The sequence below is a fragment of the Microcaecilia unicolor genome, chromosome 1 (genome assembly GCF_901765095.1).
Source record: "Microcaecilia unicolor chromosome 1, aMicUni1.1, whole genome shotgun sequence".
Lineage (NCBI taxonomy): Eukaryota > Metazoa > Chordata > Amphibia > Gymnophiona > Siphonopidae > Microcaecilia > Microcaecilia unicolor.
This window is the reverse complement of record NC_044031.1, coordinates 635,901,924-635,929,743: the sequence shown is the minus strand read 5'-3', so window position 1 is coordinate 635,929,743 and position 27,820 is coordinate 635,901,924. Positions and strand designations below refer to the sequence as shown.

General features: G+C 43.8%; 1 protein-coding gene across 5 annotated transcripts in view; it reads right to left on the bottom strand.

Annotated features, from left to right (window-relative positions):
* Positions 1-841: 841 nt before the first annotated feature.
* LOC115481855 (claudin domain-containing protein 1-like) overlaps positions 842-27,820 on the bottom strand; it is a 66,268-nt gene continuing 39,289 nt past the window's right edge. For 3 of the 5 annotated variants that reach the window (XM_030221313.1, XM_030221286.1, XM_030221303.1), the window contains exons 2-5: positions 17,570-17,901; positions 16,824-16,931; positions 2,372-2,509; positions 842-1,364 (exon numbers count right to left, since the gene is read on the bottom strand). In XM_030221313.1, the coding sequence (XP_030077173.1) occupies positions 1,144-1,364; positions 2,372-2,509; positions 16,824-16,931; positions 17,570-17,852 (750 nt within the window). In that variant the 5' untranslated portion in view covers positions 17,853-17,901 and the 3' untranslated portion in view covers positions 842-1,143. Of the gene's footprint in view, positions 1,365-2,371; positions 2,510-16,823; positions 16,932-17,569; positions 17,902-26,502; positions 26,584-27,820 lie in introns of those variants that run through there. The other 2 variants (XM_030221295.1, XM_030221321.1) reach the window with 2 other exon arrangements.

Sequence of the window (27,820 nt, the reverse complement as noted above, 5' to 3'; positions counted from 1 at the left end):
TAGAAAAAAGAAATGATATTTTTAACCAGATCACAGTGGTTGGCCTAACCTACACTCAACAGAGAGTCAGATCCTAATTACATTTCCTTGCCATGTTCAATAAATATGCTTCTTTAAAGTTCTGTATGCCACTAGAAATCTGAACTTCTCCTATAACAGTTGTTCATTTTCTGTTTTCAGCATTATTCAAAAGCTAGAAACAAAAGGAAATGACATAAGACACACACACACTCAGAGAAGGTCAAACCAAAACAGTGAGAAGTAAACAGCAGGGAAAGACCCCACTCCTCAAGTCTCATATACAACTTACAAAATGTATAGAGAAGAGCAACCAAAATGAGAAAGGCTTGGAGAACAGACAGAGGAGAGGAAACATAATAGAGATCTACAAAATACTGAGTGGAGTAGAACAAGTAGACATAAATCACTTATGTACTCTTTCAAAAAGCACAAAAACTAGGAGGCACACTATGAAGTTAGTAAGCAAAATATATTTCTTCACTCAGTGAATGAGTATATTCTGGAATTTGTTGCCAGAGAATATTGTAAATACAGTTATTGTAGCACAGTTGTTTGAACAAGTTCCCGGAAGAAAAGTCCACAAACCATTATTAAGATGGACTTAGGAAAAATCTACTGCTTATTCCTGAAATAAGCAGCATGAAATCTATTTTATTCTTCTGGGATTCTGCCAGGTACTTGTGACTTGAATTGGCCACTGTTGCAAACAGGATACTGGACTTGGTGGACCTTCAGTCTGACCCAGCATGGCAATGCTTAAATGTTTATATCTCTATGGGTTTTTTTTCACAATATGTTTTCAAAAAATGATTTACAATCATTTAGCAATTTATTATGTTATTAATATTATTGGTGTGCATATTATATTTCAGTAACTTATTGTTTGTAGATGTGACTTTTTGTTCGAATTCCTCCAAACATGCACAATGAAGAGCCTCTCCCAACTTTATCCTTTAAACTCAGGTAGCAGACATGTTGTTTTTGAAACATTTCTGGCTGCTGACTGGCGGTTTCTGTTACCTTCCAATAGTAACACCCACGAACATAGCCAGTGAGAGGTGTGGTGGTAAAAAGTGTCAAATGTTCTGCATTTTGAAGATGCACAGAGATAAAATAGCAGTTTTATGCTACATGGTACGCCTTCAGGAATCGGTACTCTTTGTGATTGGTGCACGCAGCCCAGAGGAAGAGAACAGCTGCCATGAACTGCAGTGGGGCAGCAACACAGGCCAAACAGAAGGACCAGCCGAACTCTCCCTGCACATCCTTCGGGACAGGAAGCTTCTGATGCAGGAGTTGCACGCCGGCTGCGTAACAAGCCACAGATCCTAGGGTGCAGATACCTGTCAGGGAAGCAAATACCACAGTCAAAGAATGACCAGACTTACAGAATCGTTCTCCTTCTCCATATCTCCTTTCCATCTGGCTCCAATTAATGATACAATGGGATTGATATTCAAAGGGGTTTAGAGGCTCCTGCCTGGTTACACCCCGCTGAGCTGGCTGGTTGCTGATATTCAGCGGCACATAACCAGGTAGTACCACTAAATATTGCCGTAAAACCGGTCATTCCCTAAACAGCTAAGTTAGGAGCAGTCTGGGGCAGAGTTTGCACAGAGCCCAGTTAAGTTTTGGCTTGCCACACATAGGCATATTCAATAATGGAAGCCACACATGCCCTGGCCTTCAATATGTAGAGGAGTAGCCTACTACTACTACTATTTAGCATTTCTATAGCGCTACAAGGCATACGCAGCGCTGCACAAACATAGAAGAAAGACAGTCCCTGCTCAAAGAGCTTACAATTAGTGTGGCGGGTTGCAGACCTGGGGAACTGGGTTTGATTCCTGCTGTTATCTGATGATTGGCAGTGGGTTAAGATCCTGGGGAACAAGTTCAATTCCCTCTACAGCTCCGTGTCACCCTGGGCAAGTCACTTAACCCTCCATTGCCCCAAGTACAACAGTAGTACGATGTACTACTTAGACTGTGAACCCACTAGGGACAGACCCGGTACCTGTAAAATAAAACTGTAAATCGCTTAGGTCTAAGTTGTATATAAATACTGAAAAGAATGAATGAAATACCTGGGGTTAATTCAGTCCGTGGTTGTGAAGCTGCTTACCACCACGGGCTGAATATTACTCCCAGTGTTTGCTGCTTTCTCCTAGTTCCCTTCTATCTACAGCCAAATGAGCTCTCTAAAACTCAGCATATCTCTGTTCAAACACTGGAGAAGTCTGCAGGTCCTACTAAGGTTGACCTGATGCCTCATAGAACTTCTTGTTCCCCCCCCCCACCCCCCCTCCTCACCACCACCACCACCACCACCAAATCTCAGAATCCTTACCTGCAAGTAAATGGAGTACACCAGTACTGATGGTGGGGTAAAGACTGTGAAAGGTGCATGCACAAATTCCATTCAGTGCCCCGAAACACATCAATCCCAAGCTAATGAGGGGCAGCAGGAACTGACAGCGCCAGAGATCTGAGAGACACAGGAGAGATTAATGCCAATTGCCCAGCGGATCTATCACATCCCACTCTCACACACTCTTTGTACTAATACAGACTGTATTCGAATCACCCTACATCAGTAAAGACTCATCCCGTATCAGCATCATTCCCCTCTCCTTACCCTGCCTGTACATACCCTATTGTAACTACCTACTGTCACTGAAGACCTTACCTGAACCCCCATCATAACCCTCTTTTACTTTGATCTTGGGGAACTGAGTTTGATTCCCACTGCAGTTCCTTGTGACACTGGGCAAGTCACTTAACCCTCCATTGCCCCTGATACAAAATAAGTACCTGCATACATGTAAATCGCTTTGAATGTAGTTGTAAAAAAACCTCAGAAAGGCGGTATATCAAATCCCATTTCCCTTTCCCTTTTATATTTTCCACCACACACTGTGTGTCCAAAATAGGCTTGATTCTGTGTTTTGGCTGCCACAACCTTCAGGGCCAGTCTTAGGCAGGGGAGACAGGAGCGGTTGCACAGGGCCCCGTGCCTCCAGGGGCACCGTGGCGCTCCCTCCAGCTTCCCACCATTGGATCCTCACCTCCCTGCCCTCAGCTTTCCAACAGCCCTCCTTTCCCTCAAGCCTTGAAATCTTTTATTTTACCTCAAGTCGCAGCGGCGGTGGCAGTGAAAGGAAGCAGCAGATTTACCTCTAGCCTTCTATTCCCTCTCAGTGTCCTGCCTTCCTCTGATGTAATTTCCTGTTTCCATGAGGGTGGGACACTGAGAGGGAAAGGAAGGCTAGAGGCAAGCCTGATGCTTCTTTTCGCCGCCACCGCTCCAACCTGAGGTAAAATAAAAGATTTAAATGCATGGTGGTAGGAATGAAAAGGGGGATTTGAGAGAAGAGGGTGGGCAGGTGGGGCTAGGGTTGGAACTGGAATTCAGGGGCTGAAAAGGGGGGCAGGTGGGGGCTGGGGCGAGTCATTGGACATGAATGGGAGGGGAGGGCAGAGGAGAGAGGAGAAATCAGTGGACATGGATGGTTAGAGGAGAGCAGAGGAGAATCGCTGGACAAGGATGGGCGGGAAGGGGAGGGAAGGATAGGGGCAAAGTAGAATTGCTGGACATGGATGGGAGGGGAGGACAGAGGAGAATCACTGGACATGGATGGGAGGGGAGAGAGGAGAGTTGTTGGACATGGATGGATGGGAGGGCAGGAGAAATGCTGGACATGGATGGAGAGGAGGGAAGACAGAGGAGGAGATGACATGGATTTAGGGGAGAGGAGAAATTCTGGACACGGATGGAGTGGAGGGGAGAGAGCTGAAATGCTGGACATGGATGGAGGGGAGTGAAGATAGAGGAAGTGAGATGAACATGGATGGAGTGGAGGGGAGAGAGCTGAAATGCTGGACATGGATGGAGGGGAGGGAAGATAGAGGAAGTGAGATGAACATGGATGGAGGGGAGGAGAGAGAAGATAAATGCTGGACATGGATGGAGGGGGGAGAGGAAAAATACTGGACATGGATGGAGGAGGGAGAGGAAAAATGCTGGACATGGATGGAGGAGAGGGAAGAGAGAGGAAGGAGATGCATATGGATGGAGGGGAGGGAAGAATGAGGAAGGAGATGCATACTGACGGAGATGAGGGAAAGGGAAAAGAGGAGAAAAACTGCCCATGGATGGAGAAAATAGGCACAAGCTGGATCCACTATATACCTCCTCCAGTGAAGTCCGCGGAGGACCCAGCTTTTACCTATGAATGTAGGGCAAAAAATGAAGAAGAAAGGAGAAAAGTAAAGAAATAAATGGAAAGGAAGCCCTGGAAACTGAGTTAAGGGAACAGATAGAGAGCAGCAGAATCAGAGACTGGGACCAACATGATCAGAAAAACAAAGTCACCAGATAACAAAGGTAGAAAAAAATCATTTTATTTTAATTTTAGTGTTTGGAATATGTCCAATTTGAGAATTTACATCTGCTGTCTTTTTTTTGCAATGTATAACAATGTGTTTGTTTCTGTTTTTCTGGTATTGTGCTGCATGCAGAGTCTGTATGCTAATTTGGTTTGTGTCATTTTGGATATACTGGAGCTGTAACAACTTACAGAAATTATTTATAATGGAAAAAAAAACAAGTTATTTTTCTTCTCCTGTACTGAAGTAATATTTTCAATGATTACTGTTTATATATCCGTAGTGTCTACAAGAGTTTATGCCATTGTTTTAAAGTTATACTGTTTATATATGCCATGGCTGGTAAAAGGGGTGTGGTTGAATGTGCCAACATTGTCCAGTTCAGCACACTATTAGCAGCAAAGTACATACAAAGTTAATTATGCTCAGAGGAAAATAAATCTATTGGCTCAGGCTGCTTGAAACCTGAATATTCAATCACTGTTTCATTATTGCTACCAAGTATTACATATTACTACTACTACTACTAATCATTTCTATAGTGTTACTACATATACGCAGCACTGTACACATTATATACAGTTAAGGAGATTCGTTTTAATTCTTTTGTCCAGTCCTTACAGGCACATGATTTTGCTTTTTAAAGCCTAAGGTTTCCTATGATAGCATTTTACATATTTGAATTAGTTTTTCTACACAAGTTTGGCTTGATTTGTCTTTATTTGAAATAAAAAAAAATGTTTAAAACACATCTTGTCACAAGGGGCGGGGCTAGGTGGGACTTGGGGGGGGGGGGGGCACTGAGCTGGTCTGCATAGGTTTGACTCCTGCTGCTGCCTGATAACCAGCAGTGGGTTGAGAGCCTGGGGAACCAGGTTCAATTCCCTCTGCAACTCTGTGTGACCCTGGGCAAGTCACTTAACCCTATGTTGCCCCACATACAACAGTAGTACAATGTGCTACTTAGATTGTGAGCCCAGTTAGGGCACTTTTAGTACCTGTAAACCGCTTAGGTTAAATAAATAAAAATAGTCCACTCCAAGTAAAAGACTGGAATAGAAAAGAGGCGCTGAGTGTCTTGCAACAACAGAAGAGATAAAAGGAAAGCAGACACTGAAAGTACAAACAGGTTTTTTTTTTTTTTTATTCAAACATTTTTATTGCATCAAAAAGTAGACATCAGCAATCTTGGCTTTACAGAGCATGACTTTCAAATCTCAATATAACTATACATCTGCTCACTATCTAACCGGCAGTCATGTAAAAAGAAATTATGCTGTGGAAGAACATTCTAAACCGTGGTAAATGTCCTATCCTCACATCCTTATGCAACAATTTACTTTTTCTCCCCTATCCCTCTATCCCCTCCCCCTCCCCATCCCACAATGCCCTCCCCTCCCTTGGGTGCCAACAGTGTTAAAAGTTTCTACCGGTAGAGAAGTCTCTTTCTCGCCACTGGGTGAAGTGTAATCAAAAATCTGCGCCATACAGTATAGAACTGATGTTTGTTGGTGGCAGAAATGGTCCTGCGCAAGTTACAATGTTCTAATTTTAATAAGTCTATCATGTGTGTTCTCCACACACTCAAGAACGGACCATGCCCCTCTCTCCAACAAAGTAGTATTACTTTTTTCCCCATCAGCATAGAATTATGTAAAAAGTGAGTCAACCCTGATGGGGGCTGGCTCCCCAACTGATATTCATCAAAAAGCATCATAGATGAAATGGGAATGTTCCGCTTCTAGAGTTTAGCTGCTGTGTCTACTACCTGACTCCAAAAAGCTTGGATAACTGGGCAATGCCAAAACATGTGTGCCAGTGTAGCTAGTTCGTGTGAGCATTTCGGATATGTCCCGTCTGAACCCAGCATTGCTCTGAGGGCTCTCCTTGGTGATATATATAGTCTCAGCGCAAATTTGTACTGCAGCTCCCAGTGCCTCGGGAAGACTGCTGGTTTTTGAATTTTGCGCATGTATACTCGGAATTGTTCCTCTGTCAAATTATTTTGTAAGTCCTTTGCCCAAGCACTTGTCAGCTGTTTAAAGTCCAGTTCCTCTGTCGTACCCTTAAGATATCTGTGGTGAAAGCGCAAGGGTATAATATTAGTCGCACCTAGTGTGAGTGCCTCATTGAAAACATCCTGCACATCTTCCGTCAAGGTAGTCCAATCCAAGGATGCAATATAATGGCGTATTTGTAGGTACGCAAACCAGTCTGCATCCAACAGACCAAACGACTGCTTGATATCTAAGAAGGGTTTTATAACCCCTTCTTCTGTGACAAGTTGACTCAGGTATTTTATCCCTTTTGCCTCCCATCGCCTAAATACTTGAGAGTGTTCACTAGCTGGGAAGTCCGGATTTCTGTGTAGTGGTAAATATGGGGTGCTCGCCACCGAGAACCCGTGTCTCCGACAAAGCCATCTCCAGTTTGCTCTGGCAGACAGCAATAGTAGGTTACGCACCAACTCTTTCACTTGCTTGCCAGGTATTGTATGGAGAAGCCAACTAAGATGAATGTCCGGCACTAAGGCAGCCTCTGTTATTCCATCCGAAAAGTGATTAGTCTCCATTAGTCAGTCTCTCATGTGTCTCATGGAACAAGCTACTGATAGGTATTTAACATTTAACAATCCCATTTCACCTTGTTCTTTAGGTGTCTGCAGCACTGCAAGAGGCAACCTGGGGCGCTTTCCCCTCCACAGGAAACCTTGTATTGCTCTATGCAAGGCCTTTTCTTCTTTGCGCCGCAGTGCTAAGGGTAACATTTGAAACATATAAATCCAACGAGGCGCTAACATCATATTAAATAAAGAGATTCTTCCCACCAGTGTTAGAGGGCAATCTGCCCAAAGACCCAATATTCTTTTTGTTTCTATAAGTAATGGCAGTACATTTTTCATATACAATTTGGTAATATCAACTGGTATAGTCACCCCCAGGTATGTAATCTGGTCTGTGGCCCATGTCAAAGGAAACAACCCTGCCCAATTAACCCGAATCTCTTCACTCATTGGCAGTGCTATGGATTTTGTGGGGTTCAACTTGTAGCCTGAGTAAGTCCCATACTCTGTTATCATCTTGAGTAATCTGACTATCGATTCTTGTGGCTCTCCCAGTAGCACTATCAAATCATCCGCATATGCGAGTACTTTCAGTGCTGTCCCTGGTAACCGCACTCCCCATTATGCCCTCATCTGCCCGTATCACACATAGTAATGGTTCTAACACTAAGAGGAACAACAGGGGAGATAGCGGACAGCCCTGCCTGGTGCCAGGGTTGATAGGAAAAGAATCTGTCCTTATCCCATTCACCAGCAGGCTGGCTTGGGGGGTCACAATACATTGTTTGGATAGCATCATAAAACCAGCCCGAGATTCCCAACCACCTCAGAGTCGCAAACAGGAAGGGCCACCCCACCCGATCAAATGCTCTTTCTGCATCTAAGCTTGCTATTAAGTACGGGTTCTGGGTGGCCCTCCCTTGTAGCATGCCAACTAATAATTTTCTTACATTGATGCCAGACTGTCGACCCCGTACAAATCCAGCTTGATCTCTCTGCACTATCTGTGGGATCAATCGTGCCAATCTCTCCGACAATATTCTAGACAGGATCTTAATGTCCACATTGATCAGAGAGATTGGTCTGTATGACCCTGGCTGTGTAAGATCCTTTCCCATCTTAGGAATGAGGCTAATTAAAGCTACATTTGCATGTTGTGGGAATTTTTTCTCTTCTACTACCGTTGCAAAATAATCTAACAGCGGGCCTGCAACCTGGGTCTGTAGAATCTTGAAAAATTCCCCCTATACCCATCCGGCCCGGGAGCTGAGGAGTACCTCAAAGCTTTAATTGTTTTTAAAAGTTCCTTCATGGTAACTGGTGCATTAAGGGTTTCTGCCATATCTGGGGTCAAACGTGGCATGCCAGACTTCTCCAAATAGTCCACCATCTCTCCCTCCGTCCTCTGTAAAGTTTCTTGTGAATATATATTAGCATAATAGTGTCGGAAAACTCGCGCTATCTCAGATAAATCTGTGCAAAGAGAGCCTTTGGCATCCCTGACCACAGGTATATGATGAGACCTTCGCATGCGTTTAACTAGACGCGCCATCATGCCACCCGCTCGCTCGCCAAATTTGAAAAATCTATATTTCTGGTAGAGGAGCATTTTAGTTGTCCTGTCATGTATCAAACTGTTAAGAGCTATTCTGGTTGCTATTAGGGTATCATTTATTGCAGGTGTGGGGCATCTCGTGTACCTTTTTTTTAATGCCCTTAATTTGTTTTCTAACTCTACTAATTTCGCTGTTATTCTCTTATTCCTTCCACTAACATAAGAAATTATATCTCCTCTTATTACTGCCTTGGCAATGGACCAAAACAGCAACGGGTCTTCTAGATGTTGGCCGTTTGTAGATTCAAACACCTGCCACTTGGACTGCAAGTAATTAGTGAATTCCGTTGAAGACACTAAATATGTCAGGAATCGCCAGTTCTGGGTTCCTGGCACATGATTTGCTGTTCCAGGTCCACCCAGATCATCACATGATCCGAGACCCCCTCCGTCCCCATCGTGGCTTCTAGAATATGGGGGAAGATGGTTTGTGTTACAAAAATGTAATCTAATCTAGCTTGTGTTTTATGCGCTCTCGAAATATGTGTGTACTCCTTTTCTTCAGGATGTAGCAGTCTCCATGAGTCCACTATCCCTGCCGCTGTTGTGAACATCTCCAACTCCGTTGGAGGATGTGCATAGCGTTGAGAACCCTCGCCTGTGCGGTCCATGTCCGGGTCCATAACTGCATTCATGTCACCTGCTAGGACTAATTGTAATTTAGGGTAGTCCTGTCATTCTTTTAAGAGATGCGCAAACAAGGCCGATTTAGTGCCCACAGGAGCGTACACTGCCACCAACAAAAAATCTCGTCCCTGCATATTTACCTGCAGCCCCACATATCTACCCTCGGTATCTTTAAAAAGCAATTTCACCGTGTATGCCAGTGTTCTGTTAAATAAAATCGCCACACCTCCCCGGCGTCCACTTGCGGGAGAGTCAAACACTTCCCCCACCCAGTGGCGCTGCAACTTTTGATGTTCCTCAGAAGACAGCCTTGTCTCCTGCAGGCACGCTATGTCTGCATGGTGTCTTTTCAACGCCTGCAGAATTTTTGTTCTTTTCACTGGCGAGGTAACCCCACAGATATTCCAAGACACTATCCTAACACCTCTATTTTTGGGCCCAACCGTATTTTATAATCTTCGTATCATTAGTATGTTTCTCAAACACTTCATGGTCAGTCTCTGGGGTGCCCAGCCTCCCCCCGGTGACCAAATCCCCACTGCCAAACTTACAAAAATCATGGCCCCTCCACCTCCGTAGATCCAGCACTGTCGCACCCACATTCCCCCCCCCCCCCCCACTTATACCCCTCCCTCACTCCTCTTCGTATTTGCCTCTTCCATGTCCCTTTCCCCGCCCACCCCGCCCCTCCCTCCCATCCCACTTCCCACTGCTCTTTACCCCCCTCTTCACTATCCCTTTCTAGCATCCAACCCATAATGAGTCAGATGATAAGATCACGTTTAACACTTGTGACCCCATCCCAGGTTCATACAATATACAATCTGAGCTTTTAAGCAATTAGCATCCCCAACTCTTATCAATATAAGATCCCCCCACATACTCCTGTTTACCCAAACAGCAATAAATCCAACAACATGTCTCTTTCACTTACAAAATATCGTCCCTTTCTATATGTAATAACATTCACTTATTCAATAATTGTTCCACTTAAATCTTTGCAGCAGTTGGGTCTGCATAGGTCTTCCACTGACCATCATTGTGGATTTTGAGGATTGCAGGGTACAGCAGCAAAAATCGTATCTCTTCTCATGTAGTTGTTTGCACAGGGGAGTAAACTGCTTGCGCTGTTCCTGTAATGCTTGGGAGTAATCCTGAAAGATTAAGATCTTATTACCCTTGAACTGCAAATTGTCTCTCTTCATTCGATATCCTCTCAAAATCTCCACTTTGTGTGTGTAATTGTGGACTTTGATCAGGACCGCACGCGGTGTTCGGCGGCCTTCCAGTAGCTTCCCCACGCAGTGGGCCCGCTCTAAACACAATGGGCCACACGAGTCCGAGAAAGCAAGCTCTTCTGCCAGCCACTTCTCTAGTATCGTTGTAAGGTCCCTTTCTCCGACTTCTTCTGGGAGCCCTATGATATGGAGGTTTGCCCTGTGAGATCTATTTTCTAGATCATCGAGTTTCTCTGCCATTCCCTTCACCTGCTTCTGCAGCTTGCCGAGCTCCATCTCCATTACTGGAGCCGCATCTTCGAGTGCTGACACTCTTTGTTCCAGCTCTCCCGCTCTTTTGTTGATATCCGCGAGCATAGCTTCAACATTCACTATTTTTTCCGTGAGGCACGCGAGTTTTGGTTCCAGCGCTATCCCCATAGCGGTTGTAATTTGTTGAACTTGCTCCTCTGTAAACGCTGAACTTTCAGGTTGATGTTTCTCCGCCATCTTTGTTCCAACCACCGGGATCTTTCCTTTCTCGCGCTTCGGGCCCTTGCCCACCATGCCGCTCGGTGAACTCTCCAAGTATTTTTCCATCCACTCCACAAGTTCCTCTCGGTCGGGGTGCTTGCAAAATCAAGTGAAAAATAAGTCTAGGTAACGATTTTTGGGATGAGGCCTCAGAGAGCTAACACTCCACGTCCTGCTCCCTCAAAGCATCACGTGATCTCACAAACAGGTTCTTTATTCGTACAGACCCAAAGTGGCCACGTTTCGCCAATAAGGTTGCATCAGGGGTATCAAATGGTTATACCATTTGATATACCATGTTTGACAGAGAGGTTTGTACGATTTCTCAAGCAGACAAATAACTATTGCTCATTTGTTCTGCCAGATTATTTTTGTATTGGAAATCAATAGACCCCTGACGCAGGCCTTTACAGCCGAAACACGAATCCTGTTGAGTTGTTTTTATTGATTCAAAATAAAAGACCTTGTTTAGGAAAACACCAGCTGTGAGAGGACTCTTTTTTGGATCCACTGTGTGTCGGTGTTGACTTTCATTTCTCCTGTGGTGTTGGCTTCAATGGTAAGAATTGCACTGATGTGAACTCTTACAGAGTTGGTCTTCCAGACTTAGAAAGGTGTAGAAAGTATTCAAGCAGAGTCTATGTAGGGCAAGAAACAGGATCTAGAGCATCATACGGCAAACCTCCTTCATTTGAAAGAGTAGCACCTCTTGATGGAATCTTTCCTGGAAGCCAGCAAGATTTTGGAGACACTCTCTGGAAGATGCAAGAAAGAACATTCTAAGCTCTCAATATTTAGGCCATGAGGGCCAGGGACCAGAGGTTGAGATGCAGAAGAGATCCCTCATTCTGCGTGATGAGAGCTGGAAAACACTCCAATCTAAGGTTCTTTGAATAACTCCAGAAAAAGAGGGAACCAGATCTGCCTGGACAAATAAGGAGCGATCAAAATCATGGTCCCCTGGTCTTGCTTGAATTTCAGCAATGTTTCCCAGGAGAGGGATGGGAGGATACACATACAGAAGACTGTTCCCCAAATGAAGGAGGAAGGCATCTGAAACAAGTCTGTCATGTGCCCTGAGCCTGGAACAGTACTGTGGGACTTTGTGATTGAATGGAGTGGCAAAGAGATCCGCCAAGAGGGTACCCCATGCTCGGAAGATCTTGCAGGTAACGCTCATACTGAATGGCCACTCGTGTGCTTGCATGACCCTGCTCAGTCTGTTGGCCAGGATGTTGGATTTGCCCACCAGGTACGTGGCCCTGAGAACTATCTTGTGCTGTACAGCCCAGTGCCACATCTGAACGGCCTCCTGACACAAAGAGTATGATCCGATATCCCCCTGCTTGTTGGTGTAATACACTGTGACCTGATTGTCCGTTTGAATGAGTACAATTTGGTTGAACAGTCAATCTCTGAAAGCCTTTAGAGCATTCCAGATTGCATGTAACTCCAGCAGGTTGATCTTAAGATCCAATTCCTGAGCTGACCAAGCACCTTGGGTGTGAAACCCATCTACATGAGCCCCCCACCCCAGGCTGAGCAATTAGGAATAGAAGTCTCACAGTCAAATTGGTTTGAATTGACCATCAGAGAAGGGACTGAACCAACTCTGGTGTCATTCAGATGAAATCCACTAGGTTCCTGTAGGCCTGACACCACTGGGAAGCTAGAGTCTACTGGGCCGTTCTCATGCTCGTGCTATGGGCATGACATGCACCATGGAGGCCATGTGACCTAGCAACCTGAACATCTGCCGCTGCAGGATGGCTCGAACCCAAGTGGCGAGTGCAACTAGAATGTCTGTCCTCGGCACAGGAAGATAGGCCCGTGCCTGCTGCATGTCCAGCAGACCTCCAGTAAACTCCAATTGCTGAGCCGGGACTATATGGGACTTGGGGTACTTTAAAACAAACCCTAGTAGCTCCAGCACCCGCACAGTTCTCTGCATGGACTCCTAAGCATCTTCCTTCGATGGTCTCTTCACCAGTTCACGTAGGGAACACATGGACTTCCAGTCTGCATAGATACACTGCGACTACCGCTAGACACTTGATGAAAACCTTGGGAGCTGGAGCAAAGCCAAACGATAACGCAAGGTACTGGAAGTGACATGTTCCCACCCGAAATCTGAGATACTTCCTCTGGTTTGGTAGTATCGGGATGTGACTGTAGGCATCTTTTAAGTCCAAAGAGCATAGTCAATCTTCTTCCTGAATCACTGGGTGAAGGGTGCCCAGGGAAACCATCCTGAACTTTTTCTTTGATCAGAAATTTGTTCGGTGCCCTTAGGTCTAGGATGGGACACATCCCCCCTCATTTCTTTGGCACAATGAAGTTGCTGGGTCTGAGCCTGCTGAGGCTGGTGAGAAGGAGCGTACCTACGCCTCTGTGAGTAGTAGGGAACTCTCTTTGACTTGCCTAAAAATCTCCTAGATGAGGAGAAGGATGTAGAAGGTGCCCAGAGGGAGAGAGTATCAATGGTGTCAGTGTGTTTCTTAATGAGGTCAGCAACCTTCTCCACTTTCTCTCCAAAAAGGTTATTCCCCACCCCCACCCCCCACCCTGAGCATCCACCAATCTCTGTTGGACCACAGGGTCCAAGTCAGAGACATGCATCCATAAGAGTCTGCGTATCACTATACTTTGGGCAGAGATGCAGGACTCCACATCAAAAGTATCCTAAGGCATCCCTGGCCAAGAACTTACGACATGCCTTCTACTGCCTTACCAGCTGGTGAAGAGATTTGACCTGCTCAGGTGGGAGAGAGGCTGCCAAATCAAACATACTGTGCACCAGGTTCTGCAAGTAAAGACTCATGTAGAGCTGGCAAAATTGTATGCAGGAGATGAGCATAAAGGCCTGATACATTTTCTGCCCAAAAGAATCCAAGGTTCAAGCTTCTCTTCCCAGGGGCGCTCTTTTGAGAGTGTATTCCACCACCAGGGAAGGATGAGACAACTGAGGCCTGTCAAAGCCTGAGGAACTTTGGATCCGATACATGGTATCAATCTTTTGGGGCTGAACAGGGATCAATTGAGGGGACTCCTAGTTCTTCACCTGAACATATTTCAGGATCCAGTGAAGCGGGACCTTCACAGCTTCCCTAGGAGGAAAGTCTTAGTCTAGGACTCGTCCTCTGTCTCCAAATGAATTGGAATGGCAGCTGCCATTTCCTTTACAAAACTTGGGAAGGAAAGACACTCAGGTGACTTCTTCCTTTCCTCAGGAGGGTAGGGGTCAGACGGGAATCCCATAAGACTCCTCCTCCAAGAAGTACTTAGGGTCCTCATCAGAAGTTCCATGAGCACTTCTCATCAATGTCAGCAAAATACTCCTCATGAGAAAGCTGAGACTGCGCCTGCCTCAAGATAGAAGAACCACATACATGTCTGGAGGGACACTGAGGCACTGACTCCATTTTCAACTCTAGCGAAGCTTCCTACATCGATGTCAAGAGGGTTCCACCATGGGCAGCAGTTAACGTGGGTACCTCATGCGGAGGCCTCATTGCAGGCTGAGGGCCTTGCAGTGCAGCAAGAAGAGGCATGGCTGGTGCAAGCACCCCAGACACCGATGCATTCTGCTGAAGGATCCCCACCAAATGCTCATGGAGCATGGTCCAGATGAGTTCATCGAGGGCCACCACCAGCAAAGGCTGGAGCATCGGTTGAGAAGCAGCCTACAATGGAGGGAAAGCACTCCTCCTGGTGCTGATGCTACTTTACATCTTTATCAACCACCTAAAGCACTACAATCAGCAGAAAACATCCTGTTAGATGTACCTTCCTTTCATACTATTCGGTTAGAAGAATATCTGTCTACCATTTTCTATATTGTAGGACTTAAATTGTGAAATATGTTGCCTTTGAAATTGAGAACTATGCAAAGTATGGAGAAATTTAAAAAAGAACTAAAAACAGTACATTCCAGACATTTGAATGTTAAAAGACTGATGATTAGCAGAGTTTTACGGTAACAAGATTACTACTACTACTACTAATCATTTCTATAGCGCTACAAGATGTATGCAGCGCTGTACACATGTACAGATGACAGTGGATTTTAGATTACTAACGTATAAGATTTTACATTGTACTGTTCTGTATGCTCTAATTTTGCCTGTGTATGTCAATTCTGTAACCCACCAAGAATGTTGAGATCGCGTAGGTAAGAAATTTTTTAAAGAAATAAATAACATTATCTTTATTTTATTGTAACATATTAAAATATTTGAATACTTTCATTATATTTCTTCATGCCTGCCTTTCCTCCAGTGAGAGTATTTTGAGTTTCTTAAGCCTCTTTTTATAAGATGTGTGTTGCAGACCTTGGATCATTTTGGTAGTGCACCATCTCTACATTGCTTTCATCATTCAATATCTCATATATATTTTGCAAGTTCCAGTGATGTTCCCTGGTCGGCTGCCACCCGGGGCGGTCAACGCTGCGCCCCCCCCCCCCCCCCCCGGTGCATTCTTCTTGCCTGCTGGGGTTAAGGGAGCAGCCGTGCGGCTGTCGGCTCCGCCGGTTCCCTGCTCCCTCTGCTGTTACTTCCTGTTCCGGAGCAGAGGGAGCAGGGAACCGGCACAGCCAACAGCCACATGGCTGCACCCTGCACCCCTCCTGCAGCATGCATCCGGAACAAACCGCCCTCACCACCCCGCCCTCAGTACACCACTGGCAAGTTCACAGAATACCATGGATATATGTACACATTTATGTATCTGTGCATAGGCTGGGTTAGAGGTGTAGAATAAATTCAAGCCTGGGGTGTGCACACACATACATGGGAAGGTCTGTGTGGATCCAGAGCACTTCCAGATACAGAGAAAATCCAGACTACCGTAAAGCAAACACAGAAGTGCCTTTATACACATACACTGTAATGAACTCAGGCTATAGATTCCCTTTTGAACAGAAGAGGGAGTAAGGAAAGGTAGGCTAGAAGCTAGAGAATAAGAGAAATAGGATAGCCCCTCCCCCCTCAAAAAAAAAAGAAGAAGCAAAAAACAGTGGCGTCACCAAAGGAAGAGAAAAGAATGGCAAATTCCCTAACCACCCACCTCTATCTTGTCACCCAGTGTCAATCCTCCAGTACAGAATGGCTAGCAGAAGTCTGTGCACACTCTGTAGATGTATTGAGCAAACATAGTTCAAACAGCCAAGCTTTTGAACTGTATATTATTATTATTATTATTATTAATTACATTTGTACCCCTAACTTTCCCACACATAGCAGGTTCAATGCGGCTTACATAGTAAATAGAATTACAAAGTCTTGAAGGAGAATGTTACAAGTTGTAGTAAACATAGTAGTAGTGGGGTTTTGAGGATATGTAAATTGAGCATGGAGAGGTAAACAAAGATAGGATGAGTAAAAGGAGAAGAGATTGGAAGGGGTAAGGAGTAGGAAGGATGGAGAGGAAGAGATTGAGGAATGAGCATAAGGAGATTGTGAGACACGGTCAAAGGTATAATAGGAAGACGTATAGGAGGAAGACGTACCAGTTGCAGCAAGAGAAGTAAGTTGGATGTGCTAGGACACTGGCTGACCTTTGCTGCTCTGTACAGGAAAAGGAGGGATGCAGAAGGAACAAGTTAGAACTCTGGGGGAGAGGGAAGGAACATTAACTTCAGAATTAGCAAACAGAGAATAAGGGCTTAAAAGTTGCATAGGATAAAGAGCACTGACTGCAGTACATAACACACTGAATACACTATAGAGTAAGTAATCAATAGTTCACTGCAGAGTTAAAGGAACTGAGGAAGCTCAGACTGTGTTAAAAGAGAAGTGACATTTCTGCTTCTTCACAACATTTAGTATATTATCATACACACGTAGCTCATACTCACAAGTCCGGTGCAAATCTGGAGGACTGGTAATGTTCCCAGGCTCTGTGTATTTCTCCATGAACTGGTCAGAAAGAGAGAAACTGACACATTCTGTGGTGAAAACAATATCTGAATCAAAGAATAAAACATTTCTCACTCAATAAGGATTGGAACTGTGTACAACATGCTACCCCACTTTTAATAAAAAAAAAAAAAAGGCCATTATCAATGATCCCTCCAACCCTGCACAGCCCCATATTATTTCCTGCAGATTTCCCTTGCTATATTCCCCTTCCCTATTTCTGTAAAGATATAAAAGACAAACTGATTTATCTCATGCCTTTTCAGCAGTAACTGAAGATGAGTTACATTCAGGTGCAGTAGGTATTTATCTGTCTCCTAAGGGTTCACAATCTAAATTTGTACCCATGGCAAAGGAGGATTAAGTGACTTGTCCAAAATCACAAGGGACATCAGTGAGATTTGAACCCTGGCTTCCCTAGTCAGAAACCACTGCTTTAATCATTAAGCTACTTCTCCAGAGGGTCTACCCTTTTCTATATTGGGCCTGAGGAAGGGAAGAGGATAATATAAACAAAGGGATGCTGAATTTGGAGGGAGTACGAATAATTATTTGAGGAGCAAACAAAATAATGGAAGTTGATGAAGAAAGTGGTAACAGAAGTGAGGTGGAGGAAAAGGAGAGTTAATGAAGAGGAAAATGAGAAGAAGTGGATGAGAAAGCAGGAGGAAGGCATGAACTGTACCTGGCACTGAATGTTTAGTGACAGTGATGCACCTCCGCCATAGTCCCAGTGTACCATTATAGTAGAACAGCACATCCATGTAGGTCTTCTCATTAGCCTTCTCATTTGTGAATTCTTCAGTGAAGTTGCCTCCCCCGGTGATCTCACTGACATTCTGAGATGGTCTTGGAAGGGTGTGATACTCATACCAGAAGTTGGTGCCAATGGACACCGCCAAATAAATGGTGGAGAAGACACTGAGGAGACAGGCAATCACCACTGCCGTGGCAAAGCGGTTATCCATCGTGGTGCCAGTTCTTCAGTACTGCAGAGAGAAGCGGGTTATGATCTACCTATAAAACCATAGACAGATTGAATAATTATTGCTTTGTGTTATTTTTTTACTTGTGTGTATTTCAAATGTATATAATTGCATAAACAAAAATCAAAATCATTAAAAAAAAAAAAAAAAAAGACAAATTAGACTGAAAAGGACTTCATATGGTCATCTACCCGCTGGGCCACCAGGCAGGATCTCCTGTACCTAAATCAACCAAGAAAGAAGTTTGTCTAACCTGCTTTTAAGAACATCCACTAATAAAAATTCCACCACCTTCCCAAGCAACGTGTCCATACTGGACTGGCCTACTTACACTGTTTTCCAATCTTGTACTGGAGGTCCCACCTAGTCAGTCAAATTTTCAGTTTTACCAAAATGAATATGCTTAAGACACACAATGCACTGGGTGTCTAATGCAGGCAAATCTATCTTATGCTTATTCATTATGAATACCTCTCAAAACACCAGAATAGTTGAGTGTACCTCTGGAACAGGAGTGAAAAACACTGCCTTACAGTTAGAAAATACTTTCTAATGTCTAACCTAAGCTTCTCCTGTTGTATTATATCCACTCATTCTTGCTCTGTTCCCAGATGGAGACCCATCAATCTGGTTTTAACCACCCCTTCTCTCTTACACATAAGTGCCCTGTATAAGAGGCCTAGGCCTAGCCCCAAGCCCAATCTTAAATTAAAACCCAGGAGCACACAGGCTGGTCAAGGTGCTGGCATCTTCCCTCTGCCTGCGGTCTGTTCTCCAACAAACTCTTTCGCTACAGGTAACAATACCGGCAGCGATTAAAACAGGCTGCTTCAGGGCCTACCCTCTGCTCTGACACGTCCCACCTGTGTGTGGAAACAGGAAGTGACATCAGACGGTAGACCCTGAAGCAGCCTGTTTTAATCGCTGCTGGTATTCCTACTGGCAGAGATATGAAAGACAGCTATCTAGAAGACAGCTAGATTTAGACCAGCTTACGTAATAATATTCTAACCTTGCAGGATGTAAGTGGAATCTAATTTAGGTGGAATTGCCATTCAAATTTTCACAATTTTTCCCAAAAAGAAGTAGCCAAACTGTCTACTGTTGGACTAACAGATTAAAGTATAATTTGGACTAGGGGTAGTCAGTTTACAAAAAGCTGAAAAAGCTTCTTTTGATCTAAAGCATGATCTTCAATCTGAGCAGAATAATAAGTATGTTTAGCAGATTGTAAAACTGTTTTGTAGTGCTTGAAATTAACCAATTCTGCTTCACAATTTGGTCCCTCTTTCTCCTCCAAAGGTGTTCTAATCTATGACAGGACTTCTTTAAATCAACAAGTTGTTTATTATACCAAGGAACCCAATGTTTTATTTATTTATTTATTTGTTGCATTTGTATCCCACATTTTCCCACCTATTTGCAGGCTCAATGTGGCTTACAATTTTCCATCATGACTTATGTCATTTCAGGATACATATACAATTGGTAATATATATAGAACATGAATTCTAAATGAACAGTCAGGTAAAAAAGGGAAAATATACAATTGGTATCACATATTGAACATGGATTGCATATTAAAATTAAACAATAAACTATAGGGAGAACATAATCCGATTGTTAAGTAAATGATGGTGAATTACAGTTCCAATTACAATTATAATTTACCGGCTTTGATTTGAAATTGAGATAAAGTGTCTACTGTTGAAGAAAGAACATCATGCCAGCTTGCCAAAGGGTCAGATAGGTAGTAAAATCTAGTTTAAAAAGAACCAAGTCCCAAAATTTATTTGGGTCTATTTTACACCTAATTTGTGTGGTACCCAAAACAGAAGTATGAGTAGGTAAAGACAGAGAAAGGGCAAAATCATCAGAACTGGTCTCCAAATTATATCTTTAACATCCCAACATGAGATAGAGCCAGTCCAAGCTATGACCCTTCTCGTGAATTGTCTCTACATTACAGATATGCGCTGAACGAGAGAAAATCTACCACATCCTGATCTGATTCTCTAAATGAAGATTAATATTTCCCATCAGAAATAAAGAATCAAAAGATAATAACTGTTGTGATATAAAAAATCAGCAAATGATTGCCTCACTTTTTCCAGATTCTGGGAGGCGGGGGGAGGGAGGGAGGTTTAAAAAACTTTTTTAAAAAAAAACCCACTAACCCAGAAACGGAGGAATCTAATAGTCTACAAGAGATAGCCTCAAGTCCAGGGATACAAACAGAGCCACATAAAACAATTTTTAAAAAACACCATCAAAATAACTACATTCTAAGCCTCTAGTTTGTACAGCTGCAGAGAAAGACATGCAGGCACAAGAGGAGATTTATGGTACCTGGGATCCCATCTACTAATGAACTCTGACATTCCTGGCTCAGAAGCTTTTCTTGCATTCCGGGCCATCTTGCTTAAGCAGACTTGGCTGGCTGTTAAACAAGCCAACTAGAGCTGAGGGAAGAGTGAATTAACACTTCTATGGTTCAGGTTATCTAGAAAGATCTCTTTGGAAGGCAAAAGAGGACTGATTATGTGTGTGAACTGTATTTTCACTTGTGCTGATGCGAAGTGTATAGTTTTCTCTAAGAAAAAGCAATCAATGTAACTCAGGAATTTTAAGTGCCTTTTACCAGATCAGATCTATTTAGTGATTTATTTATTGCCAGAGAAATATATTTTTGCACGCTAACCTTATTTTTGTACTGATTCCTGTTATCAACAATAAAAAAGATTTATAATCTGTGTCAGAGTTTGCATAATCCAGTCATTTCATCCCGAATCCAGAGGGTTCCAGGGGTAATCTGGGAAATTACAGACCGGTAAGCCTGACTTCAGTGCCAGTCAAAAAAGTGGAAACTATTAAAAAGAATAAAAATACAGAACTCATAGACAAACATGGTTTAATGGGACAGAGTCAGCATGGGTTCAGCAAAGGGAAGTCTTGCCTCACCAATCTGCTTCACTTCTTTCAAGGCATGAATAAACATGTGGATAATGGTGAACCAGTTGATGTAATGTACCTAGATTTTCAGAAAGCTTTTGACAAAGTTCCTCATGAGAGACTCCTATGGAAATTAGAAAGCCATGGGATAGAAGACAAGGGAAAATTAGGTTCTTACCTTGGTAATTTTCTTTCCTTTAGTCATAGCAGATGAAGCCATTACGTATGGGTTGTGTCCATCAACCAGCAGGGGGAGATAGAGAGCACTCAAATTTCACAGTGCCACATGGTCAGCTAGCTCCACTGCCTCTTCAGTATTTGAAGCTTCCAAAGCAGTATAACAAACCGCAATGGGAATAACATGAACTTTCCTCACAGCGAACGATGGCCCCATAACAAGGGCATGAACTCAAAAGGAGGGAATGAACACATCCTCCTGGAGGGAATAAACTTGTCCTCCTCTTTGTATTTATGGAGGGAATACACACATCCTCCTGGAGGGAATGAACTCAACCTCCTACACATGAACTGGAGGGAATAAACTCATCCTCCTATAAGTGAACAAGAATCCTAAAGACTGTTTTCCAACTTTCTCCCAAGGAAGGATTAGAACTTCAGGAAACAAGAACAGAACCTGAAACAGATTCACATCATACAGACAATCATACAGGGAAGGCTCATGGCTTCATCTGCTATAACTAAAGGAAAGAAAATTACCAAGGTAAGAACCTAATTTTCCCTTCCTTGTCATCAAGCAGATGAAGCCATTACGTATGGGATGTATCAAAGCAATCCCTATATAGGGTGGGAACAAGTCACACCACGCGCTAGCACTTGTGCTCCAAAACGCGCATCCCTCCTAGCAGCCACATCCAGCCTGTAATGTCGGGCAAATGAGAGCTTCGAAGCCCATGTTGCTGCACTGCAAATCTCATGAAGAGAGAGTGCTCCAGTTTCAGCCCAAGAGGAAGAAATCGCTCTTGTAGAATGTGCCTTAAAGGCTACAGGCGGAGGCCGGCCGGCAAGCAAATAAGCTGAAAAGATAGCTTCTTTGAGCCAGCGGGCAATAGTGGCTTTAGACGTTGGAGACCCTCTGCGAGAACCTGATAGTAAAACAAACAAATGATCAGAGGTCCTGAAAGAATTAGTAACTCGCAGATACTGCAACAGAGTCCTGCGCACATCCAACAGGTGCAACTGCCCAAAGGATTCTGGAAACTCCTCCTTAACAAAAGAGGGTAGAAAAATAGGCTGGTTTAAGTGAAACGTTGAAACCACCTTAGGCATGAAGGCAGTTAGGCGCTTAAATGCTATTTAACAGGCCAGGAGCTATTCCTGGCTGGTTAAATAGTTTTGAATATCAGGGGAACTGTGTTTCATTTAGAAATCTTTTCACTTGAGACTTCCAGTTTATCTTTCTAGTAAACTAAAGTAGTATACACTGCAATGATTACTCCGTTCATCTCAAAGATGTCTTCTTCAGCTTCCTTCATTAGATGTCATCTGTCAGGCTTGTGAGTTCTTGCACCAAGTAGAGCGCTGCCGGGCCTGGTACTCGGACCAGGTTCTGCTTGGCGGCCGGACAACCCCGGGTTTCACCTGTGCTGACCGCCATTTCCCAGAGGTTGAGCCCCTAGGTGTGGGTGGCCTGAAGAGCTTACGAGATGGAGCAGGAAGCGGGGTGATGAACGTGACGGCCAGACAGGCAGCAGGCAAGAGAGTGATCCAGGTACAGGCAGAGTCAGTAGGCAGGCAGCTGGCAAGAGAGTAGTCCAGGTACAGACAAAGTCAGTATGCAGGCAGCAGGTCAAAAGACTAATCCAGGTACAAGCAGAGTCGGTAGGCAGGCAGCAGGCACGAGAGTAATCCAGGTACAGGCAGAGTCAGTAGGCAGGCAGCCTGCCAGCGAGTAGTCCAGGTACAGACAAAGTCAGTATGTAGGCAGCAGGTCAAGAGACTAATCCAGGTACAGGCACAGGCAGAGTCAGTAGGCAGGCAGCAGGCATGAGACTAATCCAGGTACAGGCAAAGTCAGTAACGAAGAACAAAGTAGAGGAGAAGCACACTACTGAGCAAGTAACACCTACCAAAGTAGAAGCTGAAGCATGGAGTCCAGGGAGAGCTCAGCTGATAAAGTGCTGGCATCTGACATCAGCAAGGACCAGCAGGGAGAAGGGGCACAGCCATAGGACAAGAGCAGGGGAAGGAGGAACCAGAAGACCAATAGGAGAGAAGCAAGGGAAGCCAGGCAGAGGGAGAGCAGACCCAGGTGGGTGGAAGCAAAGCAATCAAGGAGCCTGGAAGCCAGGCAGAGAGGAGAGCAGACCCAGGTGCATGGAAGCAAAGCAATTAAGTAGCCTGCAACCACTGCTCTCTGAAACCCAGAGAAGGACTACACACACATGGCTCAGGCAGTGCCAGTCAAGTGTGCATGTCGATGGGATGCCGCTTGCGTTGAGGTAGGGGACATGACATCATCATACTCTCTATAAACTATAGTAAGAAGCGCTATATAAAGTCAATAAGTCCCATCCAGTCCAATATGCACATACATGCAGACCCCACACATGCACACACAGAGAATGTTTACATAGTGACATAGTAGATGACAGCAGATAAAGACCTGTATAGTCCATCCAGTCTGCCCAACAAGATAAACTCATAACATAAGGTGTGATGCAATACTACATATGCATACTTGATCTTTTTTTTTGTTACATTTGTACCCCGCGCTTTCCCACTCATGGCAGGCTCAATGCAGCTTACATGGGGCAATGGAGGGTTAAGTGACTTGCCCAGAGTCACAAGGAGCTGCCTGTGCCTGAAGTGGGAATTGAACTCAGTTCCTCAGTTCTCCAGGACCAAAGTCCACCACCCTAACCACTAGGCCACTCCACTCCACTCCTTGCCATTTTCAGGGCACAAACCATACAAGTCTGCCCAGCACTGGCTTTGTGTGAAGAAACAGTGTGTTAAAAGCATGTAAAATATATTGGATATTTTCCTATGTTATGTTCTGAAGTATATTTCTCCTCTTTGGCCAGCAGATGGTGCATGTTTATGCTTAAAGCTGTTACAGAGGACTGACTTCTCTTTATTTGGCACACAGATAATAGGAAGTATCTTTAGTGATGTTTTTATTTGAAACTTGACTGTTCTGGGCTCTGATTGGCCTGAAGTTTTGAAAATTACCCAGTAGTTGCTTCAGTCTTAGCCTGGAAGAAGAAAGAGACAGATCTTTTTGCTAAGGCTCTGTGAACAATTATAAGACCTGATCTTCCCAGGTACTGTTCAGGTATATAGATGTGTAGTTAGTTTTCTAACTAATCCATTTTTCAGCTACTTATAACTGTTTGCTATTTGCACATTTTTTGTTCATTGTTCTAGTGTAAGAACAAACACAATTGTTTGTTTGTTCTGCCTGTCTGGACTGATAAAGAATCCTGGTGGTTTGTATGTTGGGTCTGTGAGTGCTTTCTGGGAACTGTGGGACCACTGGGAGTGTGGCCTTCAGTAACCTAGAAATCACTGGGGATAATTTGAGAGCAGGAGGAGACTCGCCCAGAGGCGGTTGTGACCCAGCCAATAGGAAGAGGGTGCTAGTGTAGAGCACAAGCAACAGGTGCAGGTGGACCTAAGCTGTGCTGGGGATGCTGTGCTGGGGATATGCCCTCTAAGTGGCTGCGGAGAAACCCAGGCAGGTGGCTAGGCATTTCATGACACCTTGTTCCCCAGCTTCTAAAACTGTCATGGAATATCCACTCCAGCCCATACAAATCTGTCCAGCCATGATCAGGGCACAGGCCGTAGAAGCCTGTCTGGTACTGGGATTGTTTCCCACCTTCTGAAACGCCACAAGTGCATCACTCTGCATTTCTTCGCATTAAATTTTAACTGCTAAACCTTTGACCATTCTTCTAATTTTTGGAGGTGTCTTCTCATGGTTTTTACTCCCTCCAGGGTATCCACTCAGTTGGCAATCTTCGTGTCATCCACAAAAAGGCACACTTTTCCTTCTAACCCTTCAGCAATGTCTCTCACAAATATATTAAACAGAATTGGCCCCAGTGTTGAATCCTGAGGTACTCCACTACTCACTTTTCTTTTCTCTGAGCGAATTCCTTATACCAAATAGAAGTCCTCAACAAAACAATAAGATTTCAATAACACCTTAAATTTCTTTCAAGACCATTCAGTACGAGGAACGCTAGGGGAGAACATTCTATAGTGTTAGCACTCAACACAAAAACACACTCTTATTTGTGGATTCCCAGTGAATCCTTGAGAGTGGAGGAACTACCAAGTCACAGTTTATCACAAGATCATAGGCCGTATTTCAGCTGATAGCCTGCGCCGTCAGGGGGTTGGTGTCAGTGCCAAAGGACTGAGTTCTTGTATATTTTGATGGTACATGAACAAAGCCAACAAATATAGCAGTAAAAGAGGTACTTCTAAATTACATAAAGCGCATATTTGACTGCTCAACTTTATGTAGAGTAAAGTTTGCTCTCCTCTTGGGCAGCAAAAAACACCCTATCAGATGTGTAAAGGAACAACAAGTCAGCAAGATAGGATGACCTCCTCTTATAGTATACCCCGTGTGCCAACACTAACAACCTAAAATTGAACCTTCAATGCATGGGGAGTCAGTGATAATGAATAAAAAGAGGTGTCACATGATCCTATGAGCTTTCTCCAATGCAGTGTTTGCATTCTTGTCATGTTCGACTGAGTAATCCCAGCATACATCTCATTACCATAATCCATATGCAGAGTATGTACAGCTGCTTCTAGAAAATGTTTAACAGAATTAAGATGGCATAACACAAAAAAAAACTCAGTAACAAAACTCCTAAGAATTGCACCTTTCAAACTATCTTCCCCTCTCAGCTCCTCTCCTGACCAAAGATGAGGAGTTGGATTAGGAAGAATTTTTTTTTACTCTGCTCCAGGCTTACTCTTCCCCTCCTTTTCCCTGCAGGCTGCCTGGAAGGAAAGAGCTGGAGCAGAATACCCCTGCTGCTCAGGAGCCTGAAAAAAGTGGTGGTATTGCATTCCAGGCCATTCCCCCGGAAATTACACAGAATCCCCAGTTCATCTCTCAACAATCGGTGCAGAGCAGAGCTCATTTCCCCATAAAACATACCATACAAAAAATATCTGATTCTAGTGTCATCTCTTTGGAGAAGCACTGTGAAACGCATCTTAGAGCATATGTTTCACTATTCCTTTCAAGTTTCTGCATCTATGTTTTTTGATACACATTATCAGATCGTGTGACCCTTGACGCAGGCATTTCCGCTGAAACACAACTGTGTTGAGTCCTTGATTTTTACCCTATGGATGTATGATTTCAATTTGATTTTACTGGACAATTAATAAAGCAGCTATTTTCATTGGAAGCCCTCAGACTCTTGTTTGTCATCATATCTTCCTGGCTCCTTGTTTGTGCTTTTCCTTCCTGGTTTGCTACATTGCCCTCTTCGTGAGGATCCCGTTCTCTTTTTTTGTTTGTTATTTCAGTTACAGCAACAAAACCCCTCTCACTACCAGGCATATTGTGAAGTAATACAAAACTCAATAAAAAAGTCACTCAGGATCTAGGGCAAACCACTGGAGTCTTGCAGTATGCGTGCCTGAAGAGACTCCAAAGCCTCTGTTATAAGCAGTATAATTTTACCTTATTTCTGACATCAGTAGTTGCTGAGCAGTAATAGTGCAGACGGCCTCAGATGGAACTGCTAGGAGGTACCAAAATTCTAAGGAAGAAAATTTATTCAAAAACCCAACACGGCCCGTGTTTCAGCAATGCCTGTGTCAGTGGTCTATACATACAAAAGCATACATACAACAATTAGACAAGGTATTTAGTTGTTGGGGCTTTTTAAATTAATTTTTGTGTGTCTTTTTGGCTTAATGGGAATTAATATATAAAACAGGATGATGAAGACAGAGTTATATCAACTTTCCTCTAGTGAAAATTCGAATGGCCACACAGGATTATGGGGCTAAACTTCTGCGCCACCCCTTTCCTCAGTGTCTCCCAGAACTACCCTGTGCATGTTGGCATCTCCCTTGCCCAAAGATCATGTACTCTGGAGCAGGAGAGAAAGTTATTTGCTCATCATTATATCATTCGTTATATAAAAAAAGATAATATCTAGTTTCACTGGGAAGGGTGGGGTGCTAATCTTCTGGGATATGAGGCCTACGCCCAGGTTGTCTCTCTAGGTTCTGCTTTCACAACACATTCCAGATATAAGGAAGGATCTGGCCCAGAGCTCCAACACTCCATGCTGTGTCTACAAAGGCACATTGTACTGAAAGGTATCTTCAAGAAAGTGCACATGGACCTACGATTGGTATTTAGAAGTGTTACTGGTACATGTTCAACCTACTTCAGTTTGCTTGCTTTTTAGTGTTCATATCAAATATCCAGTAGAGACAGATAAGAGATACTGCACACAGTCTGCAGACACAGCAGAAGTGAAGCACCATTAATTTCTGAGATATTTTAAATTATGTAATAACATAAAGGTCTTTGTTCCTGAGACATCTTCCTTAAAGACACCAATGAGGACCTCCCCACCCAGCTAGTGTCCAAAAACTTTCTGAAATCTCTACAAACACAATAACCCAACTCACTACAGCTTACTCACTTCACCTATCAAATCTCCCATTGTGTGCATCACTATGAACATTCTATTAATAGGAAACATGGACATTCAGGGCTAGATTCAATAAATGGCCCCAAAGTTCGGCGCCGAGATGATCCGCGCTAAGCTAGTATTCTGTAAAGGATGCTCTGCTTGAAGAATCTTCTAAAGCATATTAGCTTAGTGTGCATTTGAGTGCTTACACCTCCCAAAGGCTGGTGTAAATGCTGACACCCAACTGATAAATCTAATAGGTAGGACTGAAATATTTAATGTGCAGGGACAGCTATAGTATCTTCTAACTTTAGTGATTATCCCAGGCAGCTGTATTCTTATGTACCA